Raw genomic sequence first — 26,766 nt, 5'->3', positions numbered from 1 at the left:
CTGCACCCTTCACTGCAAGCATCCACTTTGCGTGATCCTTTACAGTTCTGTGGGTGAGAGGTGGTTTGACCCATTTGACACCATTCCATTTCCAATATGGAAACACCCTTTGCACAAGCTCCCACAATCATGCCCTTTTGAAACTTTGTGAAATACTTACTATGTTCTATAACTGCTACTTTATCACTTTGAGTTGCATGACCAGATACCAATTACCGCTGCTCTAGCATACGAACTGTTCAGCTTTTTATTCTGAGAGCTATGCAGCATAATCCATTATGGATAGGGTGGTGATAATTCAGTGATCTCTCTCTCTCTCTCTCCCTCTCCCTCCCTCCCTCCCTCCCTGCATGTTACAGTTGGAAACAAGATTCAGATATTTTTAAGAATTTCAGCCGTGGAACTTTTTTAATCCTGCCTCGTATTAAGGCTATAGATGTTTCAAGCTTAATTGTCTCACTTTACTGATGATGCAAAAGTGGATAGGGTAGTAGAGTATGCTACTTCTACAGGACATATAGAATATGGGTCTTGTAACTATGTGGCAATAATTCCAGAGTAACATATCATTTGGCTAGCACCAAATGCTGTTTCTTGGAGATTGCTGCTGCTACCCAAGTTAGTTAATAATAAGGAGGACTTGGGTGTGGCTGTACAGTATGCAGTTTTCAATGATATACAGAATTTTTCCAGTAGAGACAGATGTGATCATTTCATTATATACTGAGATAGATTTCCGTTGGCTACCTGTTTTCTGTCTTCATGTTAAATACCTTTAACGTGAAGTACAGCCTGATACACTGTGGCATAGACTCCATAGAGTGCTAAACTGTTCCCCAAAATGTGGTAACTCCTACTGACTGCCCCGCATCACACAGTTACTGAGTATTTGATGGTGTGCTATCCAGGCACCAAACAGCCCACATCTTAGTACTCTACACATGCTCAGTTGGGAAAGTTTGGTGGCCATGTACAAGACCTTTAACAATACTTGGCATTAAACTCTCAAGATATGTGGCTTATGATGAGAGTTACCTTGTTGTTGTACTGAAAATAATAATACTTTGAGAGAGAGTATGGTGTTACTTATTTGTAATGTGATATCACCTTCTAGTACTTCTTGGCACCTCAGTTGGGTAAACGTGTCCAACAGTGTATCATCTACATTTATTTAACTCTTGTTTATAAGAGATCAAGTGGTGTGAGTTCAGTGATTAGTTGGGCTATAAGTTTACTCTCTCTGAGCAGAATAAGCAAAATCATGTTTAAGCCAATCTTAATCCATTGCATTGTTAGATTCCAATATAAATATGAAGCTAGTGTTCTATCTTATAAGATATGCTATGTTATACTTAGATAACTTTGATTTGGTTTTTTTTTTTTTTTTTTTTCCTGCTGAAATAATAATTTGCTTTGGAAATTTTTAGGAAGACTTGTAACTTACTGTTTTCTCCTAATTTAAATGTCACTTTGATTTTAAAAGTGCATGCAACTGTTGCAAGTATAGTTCAGATTTTTTGAAATGTGTTTATTTTATTGAATAGGCAACCTGTTGATATTAATAATCTTGACCAGATGAAAAACATTATTGGCAGTTGTATAGGAACAAAATTTTTGGGAAAATGGTAAGTATTTTATTAAACCATACCATAATTTAAATGGTAGTAGAATAGATAGCAATATATTTTTAATATTATGAGAAAAGGACATTATATGGTTGCTTACTGAAGATTTAATTAAGTTAAAAGAAAAACATTCATACACCATGTGATTTTTATATTAAGTTTACAGACAATAATAGTGGAAAGGAGAGCTGATAATAAAAAAATATATTGATAAAAATTTTAAAAGCAACTTATTATAGATCTAATCTGTCATTATAACAGTCACAAGCTGTGCATTATTGTGTCTTACTGTAGTGATTTATGCTTCAAAAAAACCTAAAAATGTCTGAAAAACTTATGGAATAGTACATCAACATGAAATTTCTGGTGAAATTGAAATTACAAATTTTTACAGAGAATTTATAGGAAGTATGCACTGTTAAAGGGAAGAGTTTTTGAGAAAATGTTCATGGTGATTCTCAGTCTGGTCAGCTGATGACAGCAAAAACTGATGAAAATGTTGAAAAGGTGTGGAAACTTGGAATATTGACATTGAAGAATGACTCTCAGAATTGTCATAGAACAATTGAGAGTGGATAAAGTGAAAGTTTGTAATTTTTATCCAGCAGCCTTGGCGCCTCCGTAGCCAGGTGGGCAGGAGCAACAGTGCATAGCACACGCTTCTTGATTAGACCGGGGTTCAAGCCCATGACAACCAAATACGGAGGATGCGGAAAGGTCAGGGAATGACCACCGCATATCCCCGGAGCAATATGGCCTTAGTTGCTAATGCTCCTAAAAACCAAATAACACACAACAAACAATCCAGCAGCCTTAAAATCAAGGAGGCACCAGTTCACACACTTTGATATTAATGATGCAGTTCTAAAAGGGAATTGTTCAAGTGGTTCAAACAACCTACCTCCTCAGTTTGATTTATTTCTATTCTAAAGTATCAAATCTTTCCCTGAAAGAGAGAGACTGAGTCTTTGGAAGATGTCTAGAAGTGTATATTGGGAGCACTAAAATTAATGTCCATAAATGAATTTGAGAAATGCTTTCATTCGTGACAGAAGAGAATAGTTTTATATAGAGCCACTCGAAGGAACCACATTGAAGGGGACTAAAGCAAATAATTGTTACGTTTAATTTTAATTTATGAAATCATTTCTGTAACTTTGTAGATACACCTGATATTTTCCCATACATAGACTTTTGAACTAGCAACATTTGTAGAAAATGTAGCTAATAAATGGGAACCACTGCACTTTCTTACCCTGAATGAAAGATTGAAATTTTTAAATTTTAATTCAAAATAGTTGAGGTTTTTGAAATAGGTTCAGGCTTTAGAAAATATGTAACATTTCTTTTTCATTGTCCTCCAAAGTGGACATTGAGTCACTGCCTGAAAGTCACCAATTTAAACTAGTTCAACTTTGTGATAGAATTACAGAGCAGTGAACAACTGGAATCTATTCCTAATGCATTCTTTGTAGCATTTTTCAAACTCTTACCTCCTTACTTAGAGTGGTTTTCATTCAATTTATAAGGCATGCACTTATGTCTTTTCTTTCTTATTGGCAAAAACTTGAGAGTGAAATAAGAATTTCCATCACTAACATAGTAGATGGACATTTATGATATAATAGTGAGAAAAATGTACAGGAAACTGATGTCTGGCACGCTTTACAAAAAAGAAATCATTGGCCTCTGCCAGCTACTTCACATTTGTTTTCCTTTGCTGCTATACTTCATTCTATTCAGTATATGTAAAAATGTAAAGTCCCAATGAACATGTCTGTTTAATTTACACTGGTGATCAAAAGGTGAGTAACAAATACAAAAATGCAAATAAATCAAATTAAAAAAAAAAAAAAAAAAAAAGTGGATTTTTTCTGTAATCATAATTTGGCTACTGTATGCTGGATGGCCTCCGTAGTCGAGTGGTCAGGAGCGGGAGTGCAGTAGCACATGCTCCTTGCGTAGACTGGGGTTCAAGCCCCTGACTGCTGAATACGGTCGATCTGCCAACCCGCACTGGACCAGCGTGGCAGATTATGTTCCATTTCCCTCAGCATGAATTGTTGAGGAGGCTTCCATCCTGCAGTGGGTTGATAATGGCTGCACTTTACCTTTTTTTTTATGCTGGATGGCTGTACTTTTGTCAATTCTGTTATATCAATGTGTGTTTTGCTTTTATCATTTCGTTATTTCCAAATATGATAAAAGAAATGTTTTAGTTTTTCCTGAGAGCAGTTATCATAGTTGCTTTTATATTACATTGGTTTTTGTAATTAAAACTGGCATCTCTGAACTGCTATAACAGCAGTTCAGAGATGAGAATTTCATGTTTAATGAAATTTTCATCTCTCATGTAGTGAATTGGGTTCTAGATTAGCAGACATTTCCAATCTGGAATATTACTAGTTCAGAAGATGATTTTATTGTAACTTCAACTGTTTTTGTATTTTAATCAGGCATATAAATTTAGTATCCATCAGGCTGTAAAAGTAACAGTTCAAATTGTGCCTATTTGTGTGTGGGGGGGGGGGGCATTTTGTTTTAAAGTAGCTGTGACCTTATCACTTCAAACAAATGAATTCTAAACAGGTGGCACTTAAATTGTTTGGTGGCCAACTTATTTCGAAATGGCAGATAAAAATAACCTTCCGCATCCCAATCAGCGTGAAGTATACTGATTTGGGGGCCTGTGTTCATCATAAACTTGGTTTCAATCAGTCTTTAAAAGAGAGGTTATGGTCAGGGGACACACACACACACACACACACACACACACACTGCGCCTTCTTGAGGAAAGTTTTTTAAAAAAAGTACAAAATGCTGTTATGATTTTCAAGATAAAAACTTTGTGCATTTTTACTCTGCTAATTAATAAAAACTCCATATTTGAGTTGTCGCTTTTCTCAAGAAGTTGTGATGTGACAATCTCATAAGTTAGCAGTTTTGGGAAGGTACGCAAAAAATGTGATATCATTTTGGACCTTTATGTTGAATAAAAGCTAGCCATTAAGTAGTTAATAATGCACAAAGACTAGACAAATTTAATTTAGAGGTACACTCTATTGGACTGAGGTCTGGTGATCTTGCTGGCCATTCTATACTTGTTATGCTTTCCCTCTGTGGGTTCATTAGGATAGCTTTGTGAGGACATGCATTATTGTCTTGTTAAAGAAAATATGGACCAGTTGCTTTTGCAAAAAGACGACCATAAGAATCTATCCCTTTATAACCACAAAAGTTCATTATGGGAAAATATCGAGATCTGTACTGGTATCAACAGTCATGCCAGTTCACGCCATAGCCCTCATAACCCAATGTGTTGTTTCTTTCCACAGTATTAGCAGGATGGAATCTGCTTCCCAGTTCTCCCCAGATGAGACTGCATTGAAAATCAGATTGAAGACTATACCTTAACCCATCATGTGGCCTAGTGTTATTGAGTGTGGTTGACATGCTGCCTACACTTCACTTCACGTAAGTTCTTTTACATATAGGAGTCAAGGGAATGCAAATAGCTGGCTGTTTGCTAAGAACCACCATCTCATGAAGCCTTCTACAAACAGTATGCCTGATTACAACCCTCCTGTAGATTCAGCAAGTTCAAGTGAGTTACCATGCTGCAGCAAAGTCTTGTGGTTTGGGCCAGATAAGTTATCTTGTATGGAGGCAATACAAGGATAGCTTGGATAGGTCGTGAAGTGACAATTGCATGTTTTGGAACTGGTTCCACAATCTGTTTACCTGACTCCTTTGTCTTGTTTCCATTTTCCCTTATGCTCACCATCTCAAAGAATCATCGAGACTGTCTTTGTGATCTTTTCAGTAAGACTAACTTGAAATTGTGTGTGATAAATGCGAGGTATAGAAATCAGGCTGCTTCCGTTGGGTTACCCAGTTTGCATATTGTAGTAGGTTTTCATAGTTTTGTTTAAATAGTCAGACAGAGTTTGTTTTATTTCATAAATGACAAATACCATGTACACTATTTATCATGATCATGGATAAGATAATCATTTATGTAATGTTACCACGTTTGTGAAGTCACGATGAGACATATATGAATACATGGGGGAAAATTATGTTTGTTGTGATTGGTGCGCTGGTTTTTATTGCCACTTTTGACCTTATCACGGTTTATGCATGCATGTATGTTACTTAATCAGTGGAATTGATTAACATCCTGATTTGTTCTTGAACTCAGTCATGTTATGTGTTCAGTTTCTGCTGTTTCTTCATACTGATTGTTTGTTGTTGGTATTGTTATTCCATAAAAGAAAGTACTGTTTCTGTATTCTTAACACTTTGTTTTATGGTAGAGAGTAGAGCTAGTTCTTGATTTAAATATTTTCTTTGTTTTTAATGGTTTGTATGTTTTTTTTTTTTTTTTTTTTCCAGAAACATTACAACAGTTTCATTTTTATTCAGCTTTCTCAAAGAAATAGCAGACCATAAAATTTAAAAAAAATTTTTTTTTTTTTTTTTTTTGTTTGATTTTAATATTTTCTTTCTATACCTTAAATCTTTTTATGTACACATTTCTGCCCTGCATAAGTGAACAATGCTGAACAGCTACATTCTTGTTTCATCAGTTATTGTTATCAATTAAGCTGTGTCCCGAAGTGATCACAATAATCAGCTTCAACTGTATTTGGTTCTGTTTGGATTTCAAAATGTATTTGCACTTTTTTATGTTTGTTCTGTAGCTTTTGATTTTGAAGAGCCTGAGTTCACCAGTGAACTTGCTCTTCAAAATCCAGAAGAGAGAATTTAATTCTACAGGTTCTGGCACAGTGCAAATGGTGTTGTTAGCATTATTAAGCTGAAAGATTTACAGTTAATTGCATTTTTTTATATAAGCCAGAAGTGAAGAATAATTTTCTCTCTAAATAGTCTTTTATTTTTTATTTATTTTTTAAGGGGTACCTTTGCCTGTCAAATTGCATTAGATGCCGTTAAGACAGTCTGTATTGAAGAAAATGGTAGAAAAGAAATTGATATTAAGAGATATGCAAAAGTTGAAAAGGTAGGAAACTAATGTAATTTTTGAAAAATTTGGTGGTAATCCTGAATTTTATTGTTTAGTATGATTTTTTTTATATATAAGGATTAAAATTATAAACATGTGCTGTATTTTCAGGACCATGAGACTTCTTTCCTTGAAAATTGTATAAATTCCCCCATCATCTCATGGTCCAGTGGTATGCTGGGTGCAAATAGTGATATTTATCTCTAGCTATGGCTGGAGAAAGTATGATCAATATATCAGATAGCTTTCTGAAAAAAGCTAGCTCTTTTAGTTTGTGACTGGTGTATATTACACCTAAGAAGGCCAAAGAAAGGATGATTGCTGAGTTAAACATGGAGTCAACTGATTCCAGAAGGCCTTAACCAACTGCATCTGTTGGACATCTCAACTAACAAACCCTTTGAAGCACTCATGTGGCAGGGGTAGATCATATTTATTGATGCAACAAATCACAATTTGACATTAACAGAATGAATGTAGCAACCAGCAATTTCACACATCTGCCAGTGGATAAAAAATTATTGGGAGTTAGTGAAACACAAAACAGTTGCTAGGTTTTTCAAGAAATACAGAATCAGTAATGCCCTTAGTAGCACTGAGATTGATGACTAGTAAGCACAGTGAGATTTTTGCATTTTGCAATGAGTAAAAGCTTCACACTTAAATTTTGTTTTGTAAGCATTTGTGCATTTTTGTTTGAAATATATACAATTTTCCCTGCCACCCCACAAAATTTGCCTTCTAAAGTGTGGGTGTGTGTTATCATTCAGAAAATACACTTATATATATTGATCTAATTTTAGACTAATATCTTAAATATTATCATTATTTTATTTTTTAGTTTTAAAAACATGACAATATGAACCACTAATTTCACAAATAATAACCATTCAGCAATTAAACTCCTTTCTTGAAATGGCTGCCTGACAAGCAAATCCTTAAGTAGAGATGATGTGAACAATCTAATTCTTGACAGTACTGTCAAGAACTATTGAATTCAAAGGGAGGTTATAAAATCAAACCATGATTGTTGACCATAGTAAACATTAATTCTGTTTCTGGCCTGATTTTGAAAAGTTTTTTGAGTTTTACAGTATATATCAAAACACTAAACATATCTGGTAAGCAAGTTGATAAGAGGTTGATAAGTTGATATCTGGTAAGCTGATACCATGAGAAAATTGTTATTTATTTTTAAGGTGACATTATAAGAAGTGAAGGGTGTCACTAACTGAATATTGGTGGTAATTTTAGTGTTTGATGAAATGGCATAAGTGAGGCATATCTGTATACTTCTCCAGTTAGAATATAATCAGTGATGCAGATTGAAACTGAATATCCTGCTGGAAGAATTTTAAAATGCACATTGATGTAACTTAATAGGTATCTAATTTTTCAAGGTTGTTTTTTTTTTTTTTTTTTTTTTTTGTTGATAAAGTATAGCATAGCATGTTTGTGAACCACTCTATATATTGGGCAGAGTTAGCTTGTATAATTGGCTATCCTATCCCTCCCCCTTCCATGTTGCAATGAGCAGAATTATAATTGGTATTTTTAATAAAAGTCAAGAAATGTTTAAATTCATTTATGTTTGGCATTTATTATGTAAATAAGAAAACATTTTCCCCCTGTAGATTCCAGGTGGCTCTGTTGAGGATTCTAGAGTATTAAAAGGAATAATGGTTAATAAAGATATCACACATCCTAAAATGAGGAGGTAAATAAATCTTTTATTTTAGAATTTGTTTCTTAGAATTAATTATATTTACAAAAGTATATCTCAGAAAAAGAAGTTAAGCACAAAAATGTGTTTGGCATTAATTTTTTTCATAAGCTTTCCCACTGGAAAGACCATGTCTAAATATTCAGGTCACTTAAAGTCTTCAGTTGCTTGTTGATGATTTGTTATTTGCAATTTGTGTACAGTTAGTATTAATGAATATTGTAATTTAAAAAAAAAAAGTCATTTGAAAATATGAAAAAAAAAAAAAAAAAACAGTTGTCTTTATTAATACTAATACAGGTAGCCCTCGTTTTATGCCGATTCGCAATGGCACCGTTCACTGACCACAACAGCATTTTTATTTATTTATTTATTTATTTTTTGCAATTTTTTATAAATTCAAAATTTAAAATCGTCAGACAATTTATCAGCATCATACTGTGCTATGTATCATGCACTGTTCATGTGATTTAGGACAGTGAGCCAATCAGCAATTAGCGCATCCGTATCAGAGACGAGAAAGATTCTCACCCTCAAAGTAGTCGCTTGTGGATGCGGGTGGTACAGGTCAATGCAGTGAAGTGTTCAGTTGGTTGTTGTTTACGCTATTTACACTTGTTGGAAATTTATTATGCTAACATTTTTTAATAATTGTGTGCTATTAATTAAATAATAATAGTGATAGTCGTGTGCAGCTTTTGCCATCGTGTTATAAAGTTTTTAATTTAATAGAATAAAGAGATGCCATGTCTGGTAAAAGTAGTTCATTGAATCATAGTGCAATATTCGGAGGATGGAATCTGATGAAAGTCACCGTAACATGTGTAGGGCTATGAATATGCCTCCATCGACTATTACTACAACTATGAAGAATGCTAATAAAATAAAACAATCGATGCAAAGTGGTAGGTAAAATTTTTGGTGCCTGGAACCTAACCCTGTGATTTCTGATTGACTTCATTATATAAAGGGTTCCATTTGTGCCAGTTCCCCCAGGAACCTAACCCTGACATAAATCGAGGCCTACCTGTACTAGCAACAGGAACAGTGATCTTGTCATCTCAGATTTATTTACAATTTCGTTAAGATAAAGTATTCCTAAAAAGGATTTTCGGGCTGAAAGCCTGACTGGGAAATTTACTTGATGAACAAGTTTGTGCAAAGGTCAATTTAGTTCATTATGCAAGCTTAACAGACCCACTTGCAAAATATCTGTAGCTTAATCACCAGTTCACGATTAGAGGCTCTTTTCCCGTTTGCCTCCCTAAGTATATATTCAAAAGTTTTACTTCTGTAGTTTTTAGAGATAATGCATGTTCTTTATACAGAATTATAAAATTATGGTTTCTTGTCTTGATAATTGTTAATCTATTTGTTTAATTGACAAAACAATAATGTGTGCAAATGCATGAGCTAGCATTTTTGCCCGCTTAACAGTTTTATGACTTGAAAATGGAAGCAATTGATGGTTTTATGTTTATTTGTTCCAACAGAATTATGTTTGAAGTTAAAAGTTTTATAAAAAATAAATACAGTAAACCCTCGATTTAACGGACCTCTATATAATGGATTTCTGATTTAACGGACTGGACAAATAATAATACAGTAATGTACATATTAATCTAGACTATATTATTATTATTATTATTTTTTAGGTTATACAAAACTTCAGCCTCTTAATTAGACCGGCTTTTGAGTCCATGACCACAAATACAGAGGATGCGGAAAGGTCAGGGAATGACCACCGCATATCCCCCAGAGCAATATGGCCTTAGTTGCTAATGCTCCTCAAAAAAAAAAAACCAAATAACAACAAAACTTCAGTATTGTTATTAATTTTTAATTAATAACAATTGCCTATTTCAATTATAGTTTTGATAATTAGCTACTTTTATTTTTATAATCAAATTCAGGAAATTGTTTTTTATTCTTTCTGAAAACGTGTTCAAATAGCTGTTTTTCCAGATAACAGATAAGAGCAGGCAGTGACTTGCGAGCTGAACGTGACTCATTACACTAAACTACTGGTCTACCGACTCACTTCGTTTCGGTCTCAGTCTGCCTCAAGCTATCGTGCGGCCAGATTGTATACAGAATGTTTCTGTGATTTCTGAATTGTGACTTTATTTATTAAATAATTTTGCAATCCTTACAATTTAAAATGGCATCAAGTGATAGAGGAGTTAAAAGAAAGTGTGTGAACTTAAATGTGTCACAGAAATTAGAGCTAATTGAGAAATTAGAACAAGGTGTCTCAGTAGCACGTGTTTGTGAAATTTACAGCATGAGAAAACAAACAGTTTCTGATATTTGTAAATCAAAGGCCAAATTGCAACATTTTTCTTTAAAATACAGTGTTGATAGCTCTAAATGTGGTTCTACAGAGGGGAGTAGAAAACGTGAAATTTGCACAAGATAAAAACTTAGAAGCTGTGTATAAGTGGTAAGTTCAACAGAGAGCTAGTGGTGTTAATGTACGAAGTTTTGAGTTGAAATCTGCATGTGAAACCCTTGGAAAATGTGTGGGACTTATGTTAAAGCAAGTAATGGATGGCTGGCATTTTAGAAAACAGCATGGCATTGTGAACAAGAAAACCTGTGATGAATCTTTAAGTGCAAGCACTTCACAAGTTGAGCCATTTAGAAAATTTATAAATGAACTTATTAAAAACCAAATAACAACAAAACTTCAGTGTTGTTATTAATTAAAAATGAAACTGGCCTATTGTATCGTGCTGTTCCTCAAAATATGCTGGCCTGCAAACATGAACACAGCACTCCTGGTCACAAGTTAAGTAAGGAGCGAATTTCTGCCTTACTTTGTGCAAATGCTGATGGCTTGCATCGCCTGAAGCCCATGGTGGTAGGGAAATCAAAGAAACCATACACTCTTAAAGACATTATGAATTGGTTGCCTGTTATTTACACCAGCTCAAAGAATGCATGGTTTATTTCAGAGATTTTTTCTGACTGGTTCTTCAACCATTCTGTCCCTGATGTGAGGTGCTTCCAGACAGATGTTTTGAAAATTTCCCCCAATAATGTAAAGGCATTGTTGCTTCTTGACAATGCCCCTGCTCAACCTAGTGCTGAGAAATTAGTTAGCAAGGATGAAAGAATTAAATGTCTTTTTTTGCCTCCTAACGCAACTTCAGTTATTCAGCCAATGGACCAGGGAATATTTGCAACCTGCAGGAGGCTGTATAAGAAGAACTTTTTGGAAGAAGTAATGGTTGTATTGGAGGATGAAGAAGATGCAGAAGAAGACACAAGAGGAGCCAGGACACTGCAGAATTGATCAGCCTACAATGTTAAGTCTGCGCTCTTTAACTTTGCAGCTGCTTGGAAGGAGATGAAGACTACGACTTTGGCAAATGGTTGGAAGAAGTTGTTATACAATATTGAACAAGATTTGGATTTTGAAGGGTTTGAGGCAAATGACTTTCGGCCCACCCTTGTAAATGCTGGCAACTGGGGAAACAACTGAAGATGATGTTCTTAAATGGCTTGAAAATGATGGTGATCCTGGCTACGAAGTCCTCACTGAAGAAGAAATTGTGGATGAGGTTCGATATGGCAAGGCAGGGAAAAAAGAAGACATTGAGGAAGAGCAAATTACACCAGCACTGCCTACACTGTATGAAATGAGAAATCTCATGGACATTGCCATCCACTACATAGGGACATCTGACCTTGAAATTGTCCCTTACTGTGAACATTTTTGGCAGTTCAGGGCAATCATTATTAAGAAACAACATCAGAGTGGCAAGCAACTGAAGCTGGACGCTTTCTTTAAACAAACTTCAAACTCCCACTCCTATTTCACCTCCAACTGCTTGTACATCTCAACCGTCTACAAGCAAACAGATGACACCGGTGCCTTCAGATACTGAATAACTGTACTACTACCACTATGGTCACAGCAAAATACTCTTCAACTACACTGTCAAAAAGGTGAGTAAATATTACATATTCTTTATTATAATTTAATAATTTTATATTGTACAGTACTGTATATAGTATCTTTCTTTTACATTAAGAACAATAAAAAAATGCATCCCCCCCAGGTTACATTCGATTTAACGGACTTTCGGCATTAACAGACACCCCTCTCCCCTATTGGTCCGTTAAATCGAGTACTGTAATTACATTTAGGTATTGCAATTCATTAGAAAAAGGTCAAGTATTGCAATACAGCAAGAAGATTTAGAAAATATTTTTTTGTATAAATAAAACAGAAACTGGGAAGCCTGTCAGGCACTTCCTTACTATTATGATCAGGGATACCACCACTGTTGTGTTAATGACTCATCATTTAACAGGCCACTCTGTCCCTCCCCATCACATAGATATTCAGTTTCTGCTGCATGCATGCCTTTTCTACAGATACTACTACCATGAACACATCTGGTACTCGAGAATTGCAGAGGTATATTTCAGTAAAGTAACTGGAGGGTTAAAAATCATATGCACTACTTTGATTTCAATTGCAGAGAGACTTTCTGCTCCCACTGAAGACCAAGGACTAAGTACTTGAGCTTATGTTCAACTTAGAAAAAAAATACCATTATTCACATTTCTGCCTAAGTTCCTAATATCTTTTAAAATCATATAGCATCACCAGAAAAACCTGCTATACATTTACATATTTGAGACATTACAAGGATAGCTATTTCAAAGCAAATATCTTCTCATTAGCTGGTAGGTGGCCCTACATCATCTGATAAAGAGACAGGTCCTGTACAACTATATAAACAGAAGTGAACCAGATTCTTCAATTTCATTGAAGGTGTTAAAAATTAGTGGTGAGTGGACCCAATGAAAGCCCTCTGGATTGTACTGCTTTGTCACTTTGCTTCACTTAAGGAATGCTTTATCTAGATGAAGAAGTTAGTGCAAAGCATCACTTTAGTTCGTAGTAAATCACTGAAGTAGGTGAAATAGCATCGTTTTTGTTACATCTCATATTGTGAATACCTTCATGACTGCCTTTTATTGGTTAGTCTAGAAATTTGAGAAGTTTTGGGGGGAAACCACTCCTGATGTGGGAACTGTATTCCATGGTAGGAAGATCTGTAGATTCAGTAGCTGTTTATAAGAAAAGTAACACCAAGGACAAAATATAGCTTCTCCCCGACTTATGTAATATGCAACTTATGGAAATTCAACTTTATGTAAGTTTTTGCCGGCCCGTGCAAACCTTAAAAAATCGTGGAACATATTTTTCATCCCGTAGGAATAAATGGAGGTATTGTGAAAACATCGCAATGACAACCAAATAACACTTTTTTTTTTTTTTTTTTTGGTAATTCGTTCCAAGACCTCGGAAGTTGGAATTTTCGCTATATAACTAAGCTTTTATCTCTCTAAATGGTCAGTTTTATAATGGAAATTGCATTATACTTTCATTGTTATCGTGTTCCATTATAAAAATCAATTTTGAATGCCTTTGTGATATTTTTCTAAAACACATTTCTGGAGGTCACTATCATAAAACAATAAAAACAATTTGCACTTTCCGGTTTATTGGGCTTTTCTGTTAGTGCAATCTATTATAAATGGATAGTAGACTCGACCTTATTGCATTTGCGATAATCCCGATAACTGGAATTCTGTGGGTTTTTACGTTACGGTATTATGGTGAAATGTGTTCCCCTTCACTGAAATCTTCAATCATTTAAAAAAAAAAAACAAATTTTCAGAAACTTCTCTTCATCCCTATTACAATGGTGAAGGGAAAGGGACCACCTTAAAGTGCAAGTTCTGGCAATGCCAGGAAACGAAACAAAATTGATTTAGAAATGATGATTAATCAAGAAGTACGAAGCAGGACAAAGTTTGTCATCTATTGCACGGAATTAGGTCTCGCTGCTTCAGAAGTGAATACTATTTTAAGGGACAGTGTGCATATAAAAGAACATGTTAAAGGATCGACAGTTATTTAAGATTAGCAATGATTACAAAACAGTGTTGGGTGCCATATCGAAGATGGAAAATCAGATTCGTCAGCAAGTGCCCCTGAGTACAATGGCCATTCAAGCAAAAGCAAGAAATATTTATCGAGATATTAAGGATAAGTACGGCGAATCCCAAGCCAAGTTCATGGCAAGCAATGGGCAACAGAAGCAATATTTGTCATTTGTTTATTCCAAGAAAGGTCAGGAATATCCCCGGTAATTTTGTCTGGATGGAAATTGAACGCTGATGAAGATGAATCATCAGAGTACGCTTTTTTTTTTTTTTTTTTTTTTTGTAAGAAAGACAGGACTAAGTGTTAAAAGGATAAAGCTAAATGAGTTTTCTTCTTTCCACTAGAGTTATCTGGAGATCAGTTTTTAAGAAACTGGTGGTGGTGAACATTCAAGAAATGCAACTGATATTTCTTATGGGACATTTCACTCAATTTTAACACAAATGTTTCTTTCATAAAGAAACATTTTCTGATGCTGATATTAAGGGCCATTTATTTCCCTTCGGTCAAGTAATTTGGAGGAAAGTACATTTTTTAAGGTTGTGTTAGGATTGCATTTGTTTCTTTAGATGAACTAGGGGAAGCTTGGGAAGGAATCATTCGAGAATGTCTACTGCCAGAACATCCTTCATATGAAAACTGAAGAGCTTATAAAATACTTCAAACCATTAGATTGGACGTACTGCTTGCTTTCTGCCATCGTTGTGGAATCATCATTCTAATTTTTGTCCTCGGACAATAGATCATGAGGAAGAGTGGCATTGCCTTAAATAAATCTGTGGGCTCCATCATATTAATATATGGAAGATTAAAAAAAAAAAAAAACCTTTTAAAAAACAAGCTAACTTTAAGAGTATGCTAGAATTAATAAATTTTGGAAATTTTCCACCTCGTAAAATCCGTAAACAGGGACATCAATTTACACACTTTTGTGCAAGCAGTTGGTTGCTTTCATACACTAAATGATTATTATAATTTAAACTTTAATAATTTGTGTTTTAAACATGTGTTTAATTCTTTATTTGATATCAAAACATTTATACATAAAGAAAATTACTAATTAAGATCAAAAGGGACTGTGAAGCCCAATAAGACCTATTATTATTATAGTAATCTTAAATTATAGGTGAAAACCTCGTACCTTTGAGTAGGACTGTTAATCTCTCAACACTGAATCGCGAATGATTATAATATGAATTTACCCCCCGTGTATTGTCATAAATGAATCAAATTAAAATAAGCATGTGTTCAACTCTCATATCATGTCATGGGAATCGGAAAGACGGCGGCCACCAACCAACGCCACAAATTTAAAATCGTTATTAATAACGATTTTAAAGTTTTAACTTATGTGTGAATTAATTTATTAGTGTCGTCGTTTTTAGATTTTGCGGCAATTGTTTTTGTCGCGAAAACCGTCTTGGCGATTCCCTTCTACTTCTGATTCTCTCTCTCTCTCTCTCTCTCTCTCTCTCTCTCTCTCTCTCTCTCTCTCTCTGACGTAGCCCAGCGGTCAGGAGCGAGAGTGCATAGCATGCGTTCCTTGAGTGGACCCGGGTTCAAGTCCGTGACTACTAAATACGATGATTATTTGTATTGGCAATCTAAAGACAATCTGTAAACTCTACTGACTTGGTTGTCGTGCCAGAGTATAAACAGAAAAAAATATATATATCATGGTAATTCTGAAATGTTTTTCTCTTTTGGCTGGTGCAGTAGAAGCCTCAGGCTTCCTTGTATCATATGGATAATGATAATAATAAATAAATTAGTCAAAATCTAAATGTTGTTGTTATTATTATTATTAAGTGCTCCACTGCATACACTTATTGAAATCCGTCGAACCATGTGACTACTTTTGTCACCGCACTCCCACCAAGCTTGTCAATTGAAAATTCACACAGTTATGTTGTGGAGAGCATAGTGTATGTGTCTAATTCTTGTTTAGCTTACTTAATTTTAATAACTGTACAGTACTTTTACGTTAATTTGATTTAAAATGAATATTATGAAAAAGAATAAAACATCATTTTCATCAAGAGTGGGAACTAGAATACTTTTTTGTAATGATAAGAGAAAAATGTTGTTTGATGTTCCCTGACTTAAAAAAAAGGAAATTTAGAAAGGCACTTCAGTGCACTCCAGGTAAATACCAATCGGATTTTCCACAAAATTTCTTTATGACATCTAATTTACAATGTAAAGCAGTAACTGTAGCATCATTTAAAGTGAATTATGTACTTGCAAAAAAATGCAAACCATTTTACGATGGTCAATTCATCAAAAACGCATTTCTAGAAATAACAGATTCTCTTTTTGAAAATTTTAAGAACAAAAATGAAATTAAAAGTGCTCTTCAAGATCTGCAATTATCTCAAAATAGTGTGATGCGACGCATCGAAAAAATGAGTAAAAATGTGAGCGAACAATTGCGTGTTCATATTACTAATTGTGTGTCCTTTTCTTTACAACTGGATGAACCTACAGACGTCAGTGATACAGCTCAATTGCCCGTTTTTATTCGTATGGTTTTCGAGGATTCTGCCACTAGAGAAGAACTGCTGGGTATAGTTTTGTTAAAAGAAATAACTAGAGGTCTTGATATGTTTAACACATTCAAAAATTTTATTGAAAAGATTAAATTACTACTCTTTAAGCTCGTATCAATAACAACAGATGGAGCTAAAGCAATGATGGGGCATCTTAACAGATTCATTGCATTGTGCCAAAAGGATGATGAGTTACCACTGTATCATCCACCAACAAGCGTTAGCCAGCAAAAGATGAAATACTAAAAGTGTTATGGACATCGCTTTTAAAATCGTGAATTCCATCAGAGGGCAATCTCTTCAAAGGAGACTCTTCAAAATGCAACTCAATGAAAATGAACTAGATCTGATATTACATACAGATGTGAGGTGGCTGAGTTGTAGTAAGTCTGTACAGAGATTTCGAAATTTGCTGAACGAAATTAAAAAAAATTTGTCGATCAAACCTTTTTGGGGAGATGATTATCAGCAGCTACAAGATACGGAGTGGTTGTGTAATCTGGCTTTTTTTGGAAGATTTTACTAGTAAATTTAAGTAAGCTGAATTTGGAATTACGAGGAAAAAATAAAAATGTGGGTGACATGATTAGTAGTATTTCTGCATAAAAATATAAATTTTTGGCAATGGCTGAGGATCTCAAAGAAAACCAAGTTGATCATTTTGCCAATATGCGAGATCATTTGTAAAAATATCCTGTGTTTGAATTTAATAGTGAGAAATATGTTTCCGAAAATGAGAAACTTGTGGATGATTTTGAAACCAGATTCAGTGATTTTAAAACAATTGAAGACATTGTTCAATATATTTCTTATTCATTTAATGTCGACTTAGATATAAAACAAATTGCAAAAAAATCGCTGAGATTTTTCAAGTGGAGAAAATATTACTTGAAAATGAAATTATTACATTGCGAAACAATATCTTCCTAAAAGCCAGATCATCAGAAAAAGACTTTTGGAAATAAGTTGGCTGAGAAAAGCAGCCAGATGTAAAAAAATGCAGTGAACTTTTAAATTCCTGTTTTGGTTCCACATATTTGTGTGAATCGGCCTTTTCATATTTGAAACAAACAGAGACGAAGAATTGCTTTACTTTTATGGACTTGCATACAGAAGGTTCTTTACGGTTGTCCTTATCACATCATATCCCCGATTTTGAAAGCTTGGCAGATTATACGAAGACACAAACTTCACATAAATTAAAGATTTTAATACGTATGAATTTAAAATGTGAATTCTGAATTGTATTTAATTTTAAAATTTATAAACAACTTTTTCAATATGTGTTGATGAAATTTTTTAACCATGTGCAATTAAATTCTTGATGGTAGATCACAGCACATTTTGAACAAAAAATGTAGATCGCATCACAAATCAAGTTTGCCCCTGCTATTTGCAGGGGTTACGTTCCTGAGAAATTCCGCAAATACTGAGTTATGGCTTCCATAGTAATAAACGGGTTCCGTTCCAAAGTATGAAATATATAAGAAAAACTAGTCTAAAATTTTGCCTGTATATGTATTATATGTATCTTCATAATATGACTATGTACATAGACAGTACATAGTGAAATGCAAGCATATGGCATCGAAATGAAAATAAGAAACAATTTAATATTAAATGTAATATTTATTAGAAATTTCAAACAAATCTTTCAAACCAGTGGCTTTGTTGACTAAAAAACTTATCCCGCCAGTGCTATCACCAGTTTTGCTAAAGTGTTGATAAAGGAGTTTTGCCTTTTCATGAATGATGAGTGAACTTAACGGAATTTTATTTTGAGTTCGGTCTTTTATCCACAGATTTAAACTGTTTTCCATTTTTTCTAATTTAACATCATGAGTTTCAGAGCATATTTTTGAAGCAATTAGCGCTTTTTCGCAGACTCTACGACGTATTTTTTCTTCTGATTTTTTGATTGATCATACCGTTGACTCGTTGATTTTATAATGTTTTGCCACTGAGGAGAGACTTTCACCATTAGAAATTTTGTCTAATAACTCTTTTTTATTCGCTAATGTCATCGAAGTCATCACCTTCTTTGATATTTTCACATTTCCCTTGTTATTCATAGCCATATATTTTTGTAGGGGTTAGAAAGAACTTGTCCACAATAAAGTCACTTTCTTCCGTTAACACACTCGAAAAAGTCTGTTTTACACTGAAAACGGTAGATTTATCACTTTTGTAAGCATATCAATTTATAAATTGATCAACTAACCATTCAATTTATAAGCATATAAATTAAAAGCAAACAGCGAAACCTTTCATGACAAGCGCATAACACATACTGAACAAGGATTAGCGAGAAACATCCACACTCGCGATTTTGTCACCCCTTTTCCCCCCACCCACTGAGCGCTGTTTTGACCGGGAAAGATAATTTTAGCCATTTTTTTTTATGGTGGAAAATGATCACAGTGCCTTAAAATTCACATTTTTTTAGGTTTCATTTTATATTAAATCAGCGACTGCGAATACAGATACCTACCGCAAATAGCGGGGGTTTACTGTAATCTTGATCAAATTTGAAGATCCTGCTTATTACATTTTTTTTTGAGTCGCAGGCCATTGTTTATTGTGAATTTGCCCTGCCTGGTCAAACAATGAACCAGGAATGCTACAAAGCAATTCTACAGTGATTGTACAATGTTGTTTGAAAAAAAATGTTTGTAGAAATGGGCTTTAGAGAATTGGCACTGGAATTGTGACAACACTCCTGCATCCTTGCTGCTTTCCATTTAAGATTTTCTTGCAAGCAACTCCATTGCTGTTTCTCACCATGCTTACTGGATTTAGCTCCCTCTCTCCCCTCCTAAGTTTAACATCCCTTCGAAATATCCTATCAGTTATACCAAAGGAAGCTTATCAGGATTGTTTCCTTAATGGAAGATAGGGAAAGTGTGACAGCTGTTTTTTCATTTATTTAGAAAAATAAATTCTTATAATCAAATATGAAACAAAACATCAGAGCAGATAAAACTAGTAACTTTTGGAAATAATTCCAGTGAAATATGGACAAAAACAATATTGTTTGTATGAACCTTCCAGGTGAGATTTTAGCCATAGTAGATCTTGCATCAAGAATCTCCCACCCAATCAACTAACCATCCAAAAATTACAGGAGCATTTAGAATCTTTGTATACAGTGTAAAAGAGGCTATTTAATATTCAGAAGAGATGATCCATGTTCAGAGATCTGAACAGCTGGTGCTTCAGTTCCCAAACCTTTCTGATCACACCTTGTAATCTAATTTTTTGCTCTTATTTGATCTTGTCCTGAATCCATAAAAATCTGTATGTCTTTCAATCATGATATCCCCTCCATTTTATTTATTTTTATTTTTTTTTTTTTCCTATAACAGAAAGAAACTGCAGGGACTGTAACTTGTTCAGAAAGTTGCAGTCCACAAGAATCTTGTATTTTACTTTGATTCTAAACTTTCATTTGAAATACAATCGGGTCTCCACATTTGCCGGGGTTACATGTCAACACTTCACGAGAAATGTACTCTCTCTCAAATAGCCCCAGATGTTTTCTATGTATGCCTAACACTTACGCAACCATTTACAATTCACAGAAAAATGTTTAAATGTGTTTTAAAGGTTTTAATTGTGTTTTACAATAATGAGTAACATTTTAGATCCATGTTTCGAAAATATTGTATTCAAAATTTTATTACATAGTTAAGAAGAAGGCACAACCAGGGTATTCACCACAGGATTCAGTACCCCTCAGTAGCAGAGGCTGGAGAAGAAGTAGGGTTGGGTGACGTCAAGACTTCCAGTTCTGGGGTATGAGGAGTTTTAGGCATCAATGTAGAAGTTGTCGTTTTCAGGAACATTATGATGGGAAGCTGCTTCTTTTGTTTGAACTCGTTGAACATGGCTGTGTATGGTTTTAAGATATTGTCGAGGCTTTCTTTGAACTTCATTGCGGGAATCATGTTGTCATCATATTTGTGTTTGGTGTCATGCATTGCCTGCGCTAGGTTTTCAAAATCGAATTTCTTCTCTTGGCGTGGTTTATCCTCACTTGGAACAAACAAGCTCCTTGAGTTCATCATCCATTAGTGTTGTTGCTTGTCTATCGATTAAATTGTTGATGTCCTCCTCGAACCCTGTCCTCTAAGACATTTTGGGTTCTGCACACTGAAAATCAGGCAAGACTTTGTCATATGGCCTGCAGCATTGCTGTAAACTAGCAATGTAACCCGATCTCGTGCTGCCTTGAGTTCTGGGGGCCTTCTCTTTGATAGCTATATAGGTGCACTGAGGCATCTTCTTCCAGAATAATGTCATCTCATTGAATTGAAAACCTGTTTAGGTTTATATCCCTTCTCCTTGATGGGCTTCTTGAGTTGTGCAGGGTAGGCCTTAGCAGCCTTGTGATCAGCTGAAGCAGATTCGCCTGTAATCTTTGTTATGAAGTGAATAATGCCTCTTGAATTTCTGGAACCAGCCTTTGCTAGCAATGAAAGTGGTGCTGCTGGTGCAGGGGTTTTGCTGCTTAAATCTGTTGTAAAGAACGAGGGCCTTGCAGAAATCATACCAATGTTCACAGGCAGTTTTTCTTGTGCTGGTCTCCGATCCAAATGAACAGCGCATTTTCCATTTTTAACATCACTTTTTCACATATATACACTAATGAGCCAAAACATGACTAGTGAGTCATTATGCAAATTTAAGCAACTGCAGGTGAACTATGGCGTATGCACAGGTCGAGACACTATTAAAAAACACCTGATACTGAGCTCTGTTAATCAGTGTTACTCTTGTTCTTCAGATGGGAAAGGCAGCGGACTTAAGCGAGTTTGACAAAGGCCAGATGACTCGGTCAGAGCATATCCGAAATGGCATGGCTGGTTCGGTGCTCACTGTCTGCCCTGGTTAGTACCTACCGAAATTGGTCCTAGGAGGGAAAACCCATGCACCACCGGCGAGGTGTTGGACGACCACGGCTCATCGAGGTGAGTGAAGACTCTGCCGCTTAGTGCGTGGCAATAGAAGGGCAGCTGTGGTGCAACTCGTCGGCAATTGGAATGATGGTGACTGGAGTAATGTGTCACAACATGGTACATCAAACCATGCTGAAAATGGGGCTGCATATCTGCAGGCTGCTCTGAGTGCGCACGCTAATCACGGTCCACTGGAGACAGCGCTTGCAATGGGTACGCAAGCATCGAAACTGGACCTTGAGTGATTGGAAGAAGGTCTTCCAGTTCAATGAATCACATTTCCTGTTGCACCATGTGGACGGCCGGGTACATATGCATCGTTTACCTGGGGAAGTGATGGCATCTGGATGCACCGTGGGACGAAAATCAGCCGGTGGCGGTGGTGCCATGCTTTGAGTGACGTTCTGCTGGGATACCCTGGGTCCAGTCATCCATGTGCTGGGCACTCTGATATCTACCACCTACCTAAACATCATCGCTAACCAGGTAAACCCTTTCATGGCAACGGTCTTCCCCTCTGGCAGTGCTGTCTTTCAGCAGGATAATGCGCCATACCACACTGCCCGGGTTTTTCGAGACTGGTTTGCGGAACGTGAGAAAGACTTCCAGGTATTGCCTTGGCCTCCAAATTCTCCAGACGAATCCCATCGAGCATTTGTGGTTTGTATTGGAACGGCAACTCCGATCTGCTTTATCTCAACCAAGGACCTTATAGGAGTTAAAGTATCTGCTGGTTACGTGTTGGTACCAGATACAACAAGACACATTTAGAAATCTTGTCGCATCCATGCCTCGCAGGTACAAGCTGTTTTGGCTGCACGTGGAGGACCAACATCATATTAGGTTTTCATATTGTATTGGCTCATCAGTGTAAGCCGTGTATTTAGCAGTAAGAATTTCACCAGTTTTCACTACCTCTCTGATCTTACTTTTTTGTTTCCTTATGTATCCTATGGTACTTTTGTTGATACAAAACATGCAGCCTACGGCCACGTGTGCGAGTCCTTCTCAACATTTATCTATAATTCGCACTTTTCTCGTTCAAATCATCACTTTCTTGGTCCTTTTAGACTTTTGTCCATCACTAGATGCACTTTGTTTAGAACCCATGTGTATTCACATAAGCACAGTGATATTTTAAGCACAAGTAGCCTAACGCACATGCACACAAAAAGAATCTTACTCGGGTGGCACTCGCTGTGAAACTGAAGACACACATACCCCACCTTCACTCAAGGTGAATGTGCAGTGAGCAGCAGCCAAATTTTTAATATGATAAATTTCGTGACTGACAACGCAAATGTGGAGACCCGACTGGACTGTACATCAGAATTCTAAGACCAAATCTCTGAATTGCACATAGAATTTAAGGCAAAATTTACTTCATGTTGCTGACTGAATTGTAATATATATTAAAACTCATTTGCATCCTATTATGTTATTTGGTTCCACAATTTGGTCAGTCTATGCTGAAACTAATCTCAGCATACATCTCTCTTTACTGGATTTACTTTCACTAGGTCACAATCAGAGATCTAAAAAAATTCTAGAATACTGCAATAAGAAGTTTCTGTGGAAATAGTGTTTACCAGATTTTAATCCAATTTGCAAGTGATCAGAGCTCTGGTAAAAGTGCTGTGACATATCGCTGAATAATAAATTATTTTATCATGGTGTAAAAAGTAACTAGTCAGTCTTCGTGTTTGGATTTATTAATAACTTTTTATAACTACTGTAAGCTTTAAAATAGGCAGAAAATGGAGCTGTAGATATGAATGGAGCTCATTGCAGTATTTAGATAAAAGATGAGAGTTTGGGGTTGAATGGAATGGGGAATAAAGCATTTCATCCCACTAAGAATGATTCCAGTAGTGTGATCTGAGCTTGGAAAATTTAAAACAGTTGTCCAACCAAGGAAAAGAGGAATAGAAGTTATTGAGATCATGTCTTTTTACACCCTTGTAGTGCCAAACCACAAGAGAATGGCTATGGGATAGAGGCTCCATGGGATAAGCAGCAAACACCAAGATATGATCTTAAGTACCTAGAGGACAACTAGCATTAATTATGTGTTTTAAAGAATTGTTGGCGAGGAAAAGATCGAGCTATTGTTGGATGTATGGTTAGGATAGTCTGCTTTTCTAGTAGGTAAGGTCATTAATAATAGCAAAAGCTACATCTCTACCAACTGCGTACATACAAGTAGAAAATTGAAACCAGCTGGAGTTGTGAAAATCACTAAGGAAAATTATTTAAACTTTTAATTGTAGAAGGTTGAACTGGAGAGAGGGAGCTTCAAAGAAAGAAAGTCAACAAGGTCTGAGTGATTTGCTGAGTTAGGAGGGTGATAGAAGCAATAAATGAATTTTGACAGAATGGTATAGAGATTTTGAGACAAATGAGATTGAAAAGAGGAGATTCCAAATTAGGGAGTCTCTGACAAGAAATATTGGAATAAATATATGTACTACTCACCTTTAAAGCAGAAGGAATCATAAAGTGAATAATTAGGATGGGCAAGATGGATGGTGGTTGAGGCAGCGGTTAATTAAAATTGTCAGAAAAGTAAGCAGTGTTTAGTAGATTGTAGCTAGAAATGGAAATCATTGAGATTAGAACTCAGGCCACATATTTGTGAAATGAATTAGGTAATTTTGGTGAGGTTAGCTCTTTTCATAATTAAGAGTAGGTTTGCTCCCTTAGAGAAACTAACCATGACACGATGTAGATTAGGTAATTGTTGGGGAAGAGGGATGTGTTGAATGAAATGATAAAATTTTTGGATATGGCATGTACACAGTAATTCATTTCCCCTAAAGTTTAATCTGACTTCTGTTTTACCCCCCCCCCCCCCACCAGAGTAGAGTCAAACCATTGGTAAATTAAATACTACCAATTTTAGCAGTGAATAAAATTTTAGTAAATACAGTCAAAACTCTTTATAGCAATCATCTTTTTAATGTCCTAGTATGTTGTAATGACCTTGAAGACGAATGGGTTCTCTTTGACAGCCCAAAATTTCCACTACTCTTATCTTATTTTTTACAATTTTTAGTATTATATTCGCATTTCACACTGAAATAATATTGATGCTAATGACTATCTTGCATGCTGACCATAAGATTTCTCATGCTCATTGAGGTAATAAAATTAACTTTGACTAGGCATTCATTTCTTTAAGCAGTATGCATAGATTGTATATTTATTGACGTGCCTCCTATGAAGTAGGTAGGTAGTTTTGTCAATCACAGGCAAAATTAAGATTTTACGAGTTGTGATTTCATCCTGGGCTGTCTTTCAAAAAAGTGCTGTGAGAGTGCACTCGTTGACACTGAAGCTATGAAGGAATGGAAGCAGAATCATTTAAAAAATGTTTTGCTGGTGTACAACCAGAGTGACGTGTACAGTTTTTTTTTTTTTTTTTTTTTTTTTTACTAGATAAAACAGGTTTATAGGTGAAATGTTGTAGTGGAAATGACAGAACAACAGATGACCATTCTCCTAGCAGTACATGTCTGACACAGAGAAGCTTCCTTTCATAATTATTGGGAAAAGCCCTGATGCTTTAAAGGCTTGAAGACATCTTGCTGACATGTGTCGAGCAGCTAAAAGGCTTGGGTGTCATCAAAAATTTATGAAGAATGGATCAGAGACTTAAACTGCAAGATGAGTAGGGAGAATAGAAAAACTTTGCTGTTTGTGGAGTAATACGACATCAGTGTTTTAATCTCGGCAGTTATAGCACCTAAAATGTAGCAAAAAATGCTGGCAAGTGCTCATCTTGCTTTTTAATTTCTGGAAAATGTTTTGGGTTTTTGAATTCTGTTTAAACAATGCCGGTATTTCATCTTTTCTTAGGGAAAACTATTGAAGAATGCTATTAAACAAAATTGAGCCATGTCTCAAAAAAAATGCAAAATCATTTTACTTAAGGCAACTTATTTGTGTTTCAGCATGAGATGAAGTTGGCAAAAAAGGGATTGCCAGCTGCTTCAGACATAGTTTGTTACCATGACTGATATAACAACTGCAGATTCGCATGCTTCTTTCACAGTTAATTGCAAAGAATGGCCTGATAATAGTGAAGAAAGTTTTGTGGATGTGTGTCATTGCCTAAACTTAGAAATATGTTTTGAAGGCTATGCTGATGTGGATATTGTATTTTTCAGCATATGCACGAGTGAGGGGGAATTCATTGCAGGTGTAATGGAACCTGAAATTTGCAGTGATGAAGAAGAGGACCTACTGCAGTTGACCAAGGAGTTTTCGAAGGACACTTATTAAGTGTTGGAACTTAACTGTTATCGTGTGACTTTATAATTCTCTTTTAAAACCTGCTCTGCTACTGAAATAGTGTTTTCTGATAAATGAAATATACTTTAAAGTTTGAAATCAGTACATAACTTAATTTACAAATTATATACAATCAGTGCAAGATGTAAACTTTTCATTATCTTTCATTTTCTCGGGGAGGAAATTACAATCTATTATTTCTAAGGTGAAAACACCAGTTCCTCCTTTCCTACGGAGTGGTTCTGTATGCCGTATTACGTGTCCGGATTGTGGGGAGTGTTATGTAGGTGAGTCTGGTAGAAGATTAAAAGATCGGGTTTCTGAGCATGAGGTGGCTCTGCGAACCACTTATTTTGAATGCTCCGCAGTCACCGAACATTATTGGGTTGTGCAGCACAATCTTGATCCCCAACGGGATATTGAAATCGTCAACTGTTCACATGATTACCGGCAGCGCTCATGGCTTGAAGCACTGCACATAGCCACCAATAATAGTACTATGAATCGGACGAGGGGAGTACACTTACACCCTATTATAGAATGTACTGTATTGCAATGTGATGAGCGCTGGTGATCATCACATGTACGTAATTCTGCTTATACCGACACCAGACTCGTGAT

The 26,766-nt window shown here is 35.6% G+C and overlaps 1 protein-coding gene across 1 annotated transcript in view; it reads left to right on the top strand.

Moving 5' to 3' along the window:
* CCT3 (chaperonin containing TCP1 subunit 3) overlaps window positions 1–26,766 on the top strand; it is a 191,154-nt gene that overhangs the window by 108,964 nt on the left and 55,424 nt on the right. The window contains exons 7-9 of the mRNA XM_090380590.1: window positions 1,545–1,625; window positions 6,543–6,648; window positions 8,286–8,368. Coding sequence (XP_090236716.1) covers window positions 1,545–1,625; window positions 6,543–6,648; window positions 8,286–8,368 — 270 coding nt within the window. The remainder of the gene's footprint in view (window positions 1–1,544; window positions 1,626–6,542; window positions 6,649–8,285; window positions 8,369–26,766) is intronic.

Source organism: Mastigoproctus giganteus, chromosome 1 (assembly GCF_048544385.1).
Source record: "Mastigoproctus giganteus isolate SK-2022 chromosome 1, ASM4854438v1, whole genome shotgun sequence".
NCBI lineage: Eukaryota > Metazoa > Arthropoda > Arachnida > Uropygi > Thelyphonidae > Mastigoproctus > Mastigoproctus giganteus.
The sequence above is the reverse complement of the archived record's forward strand: the minus strand, read 5'-3'. Positions and strand labels throughout refer to the sequence as shown.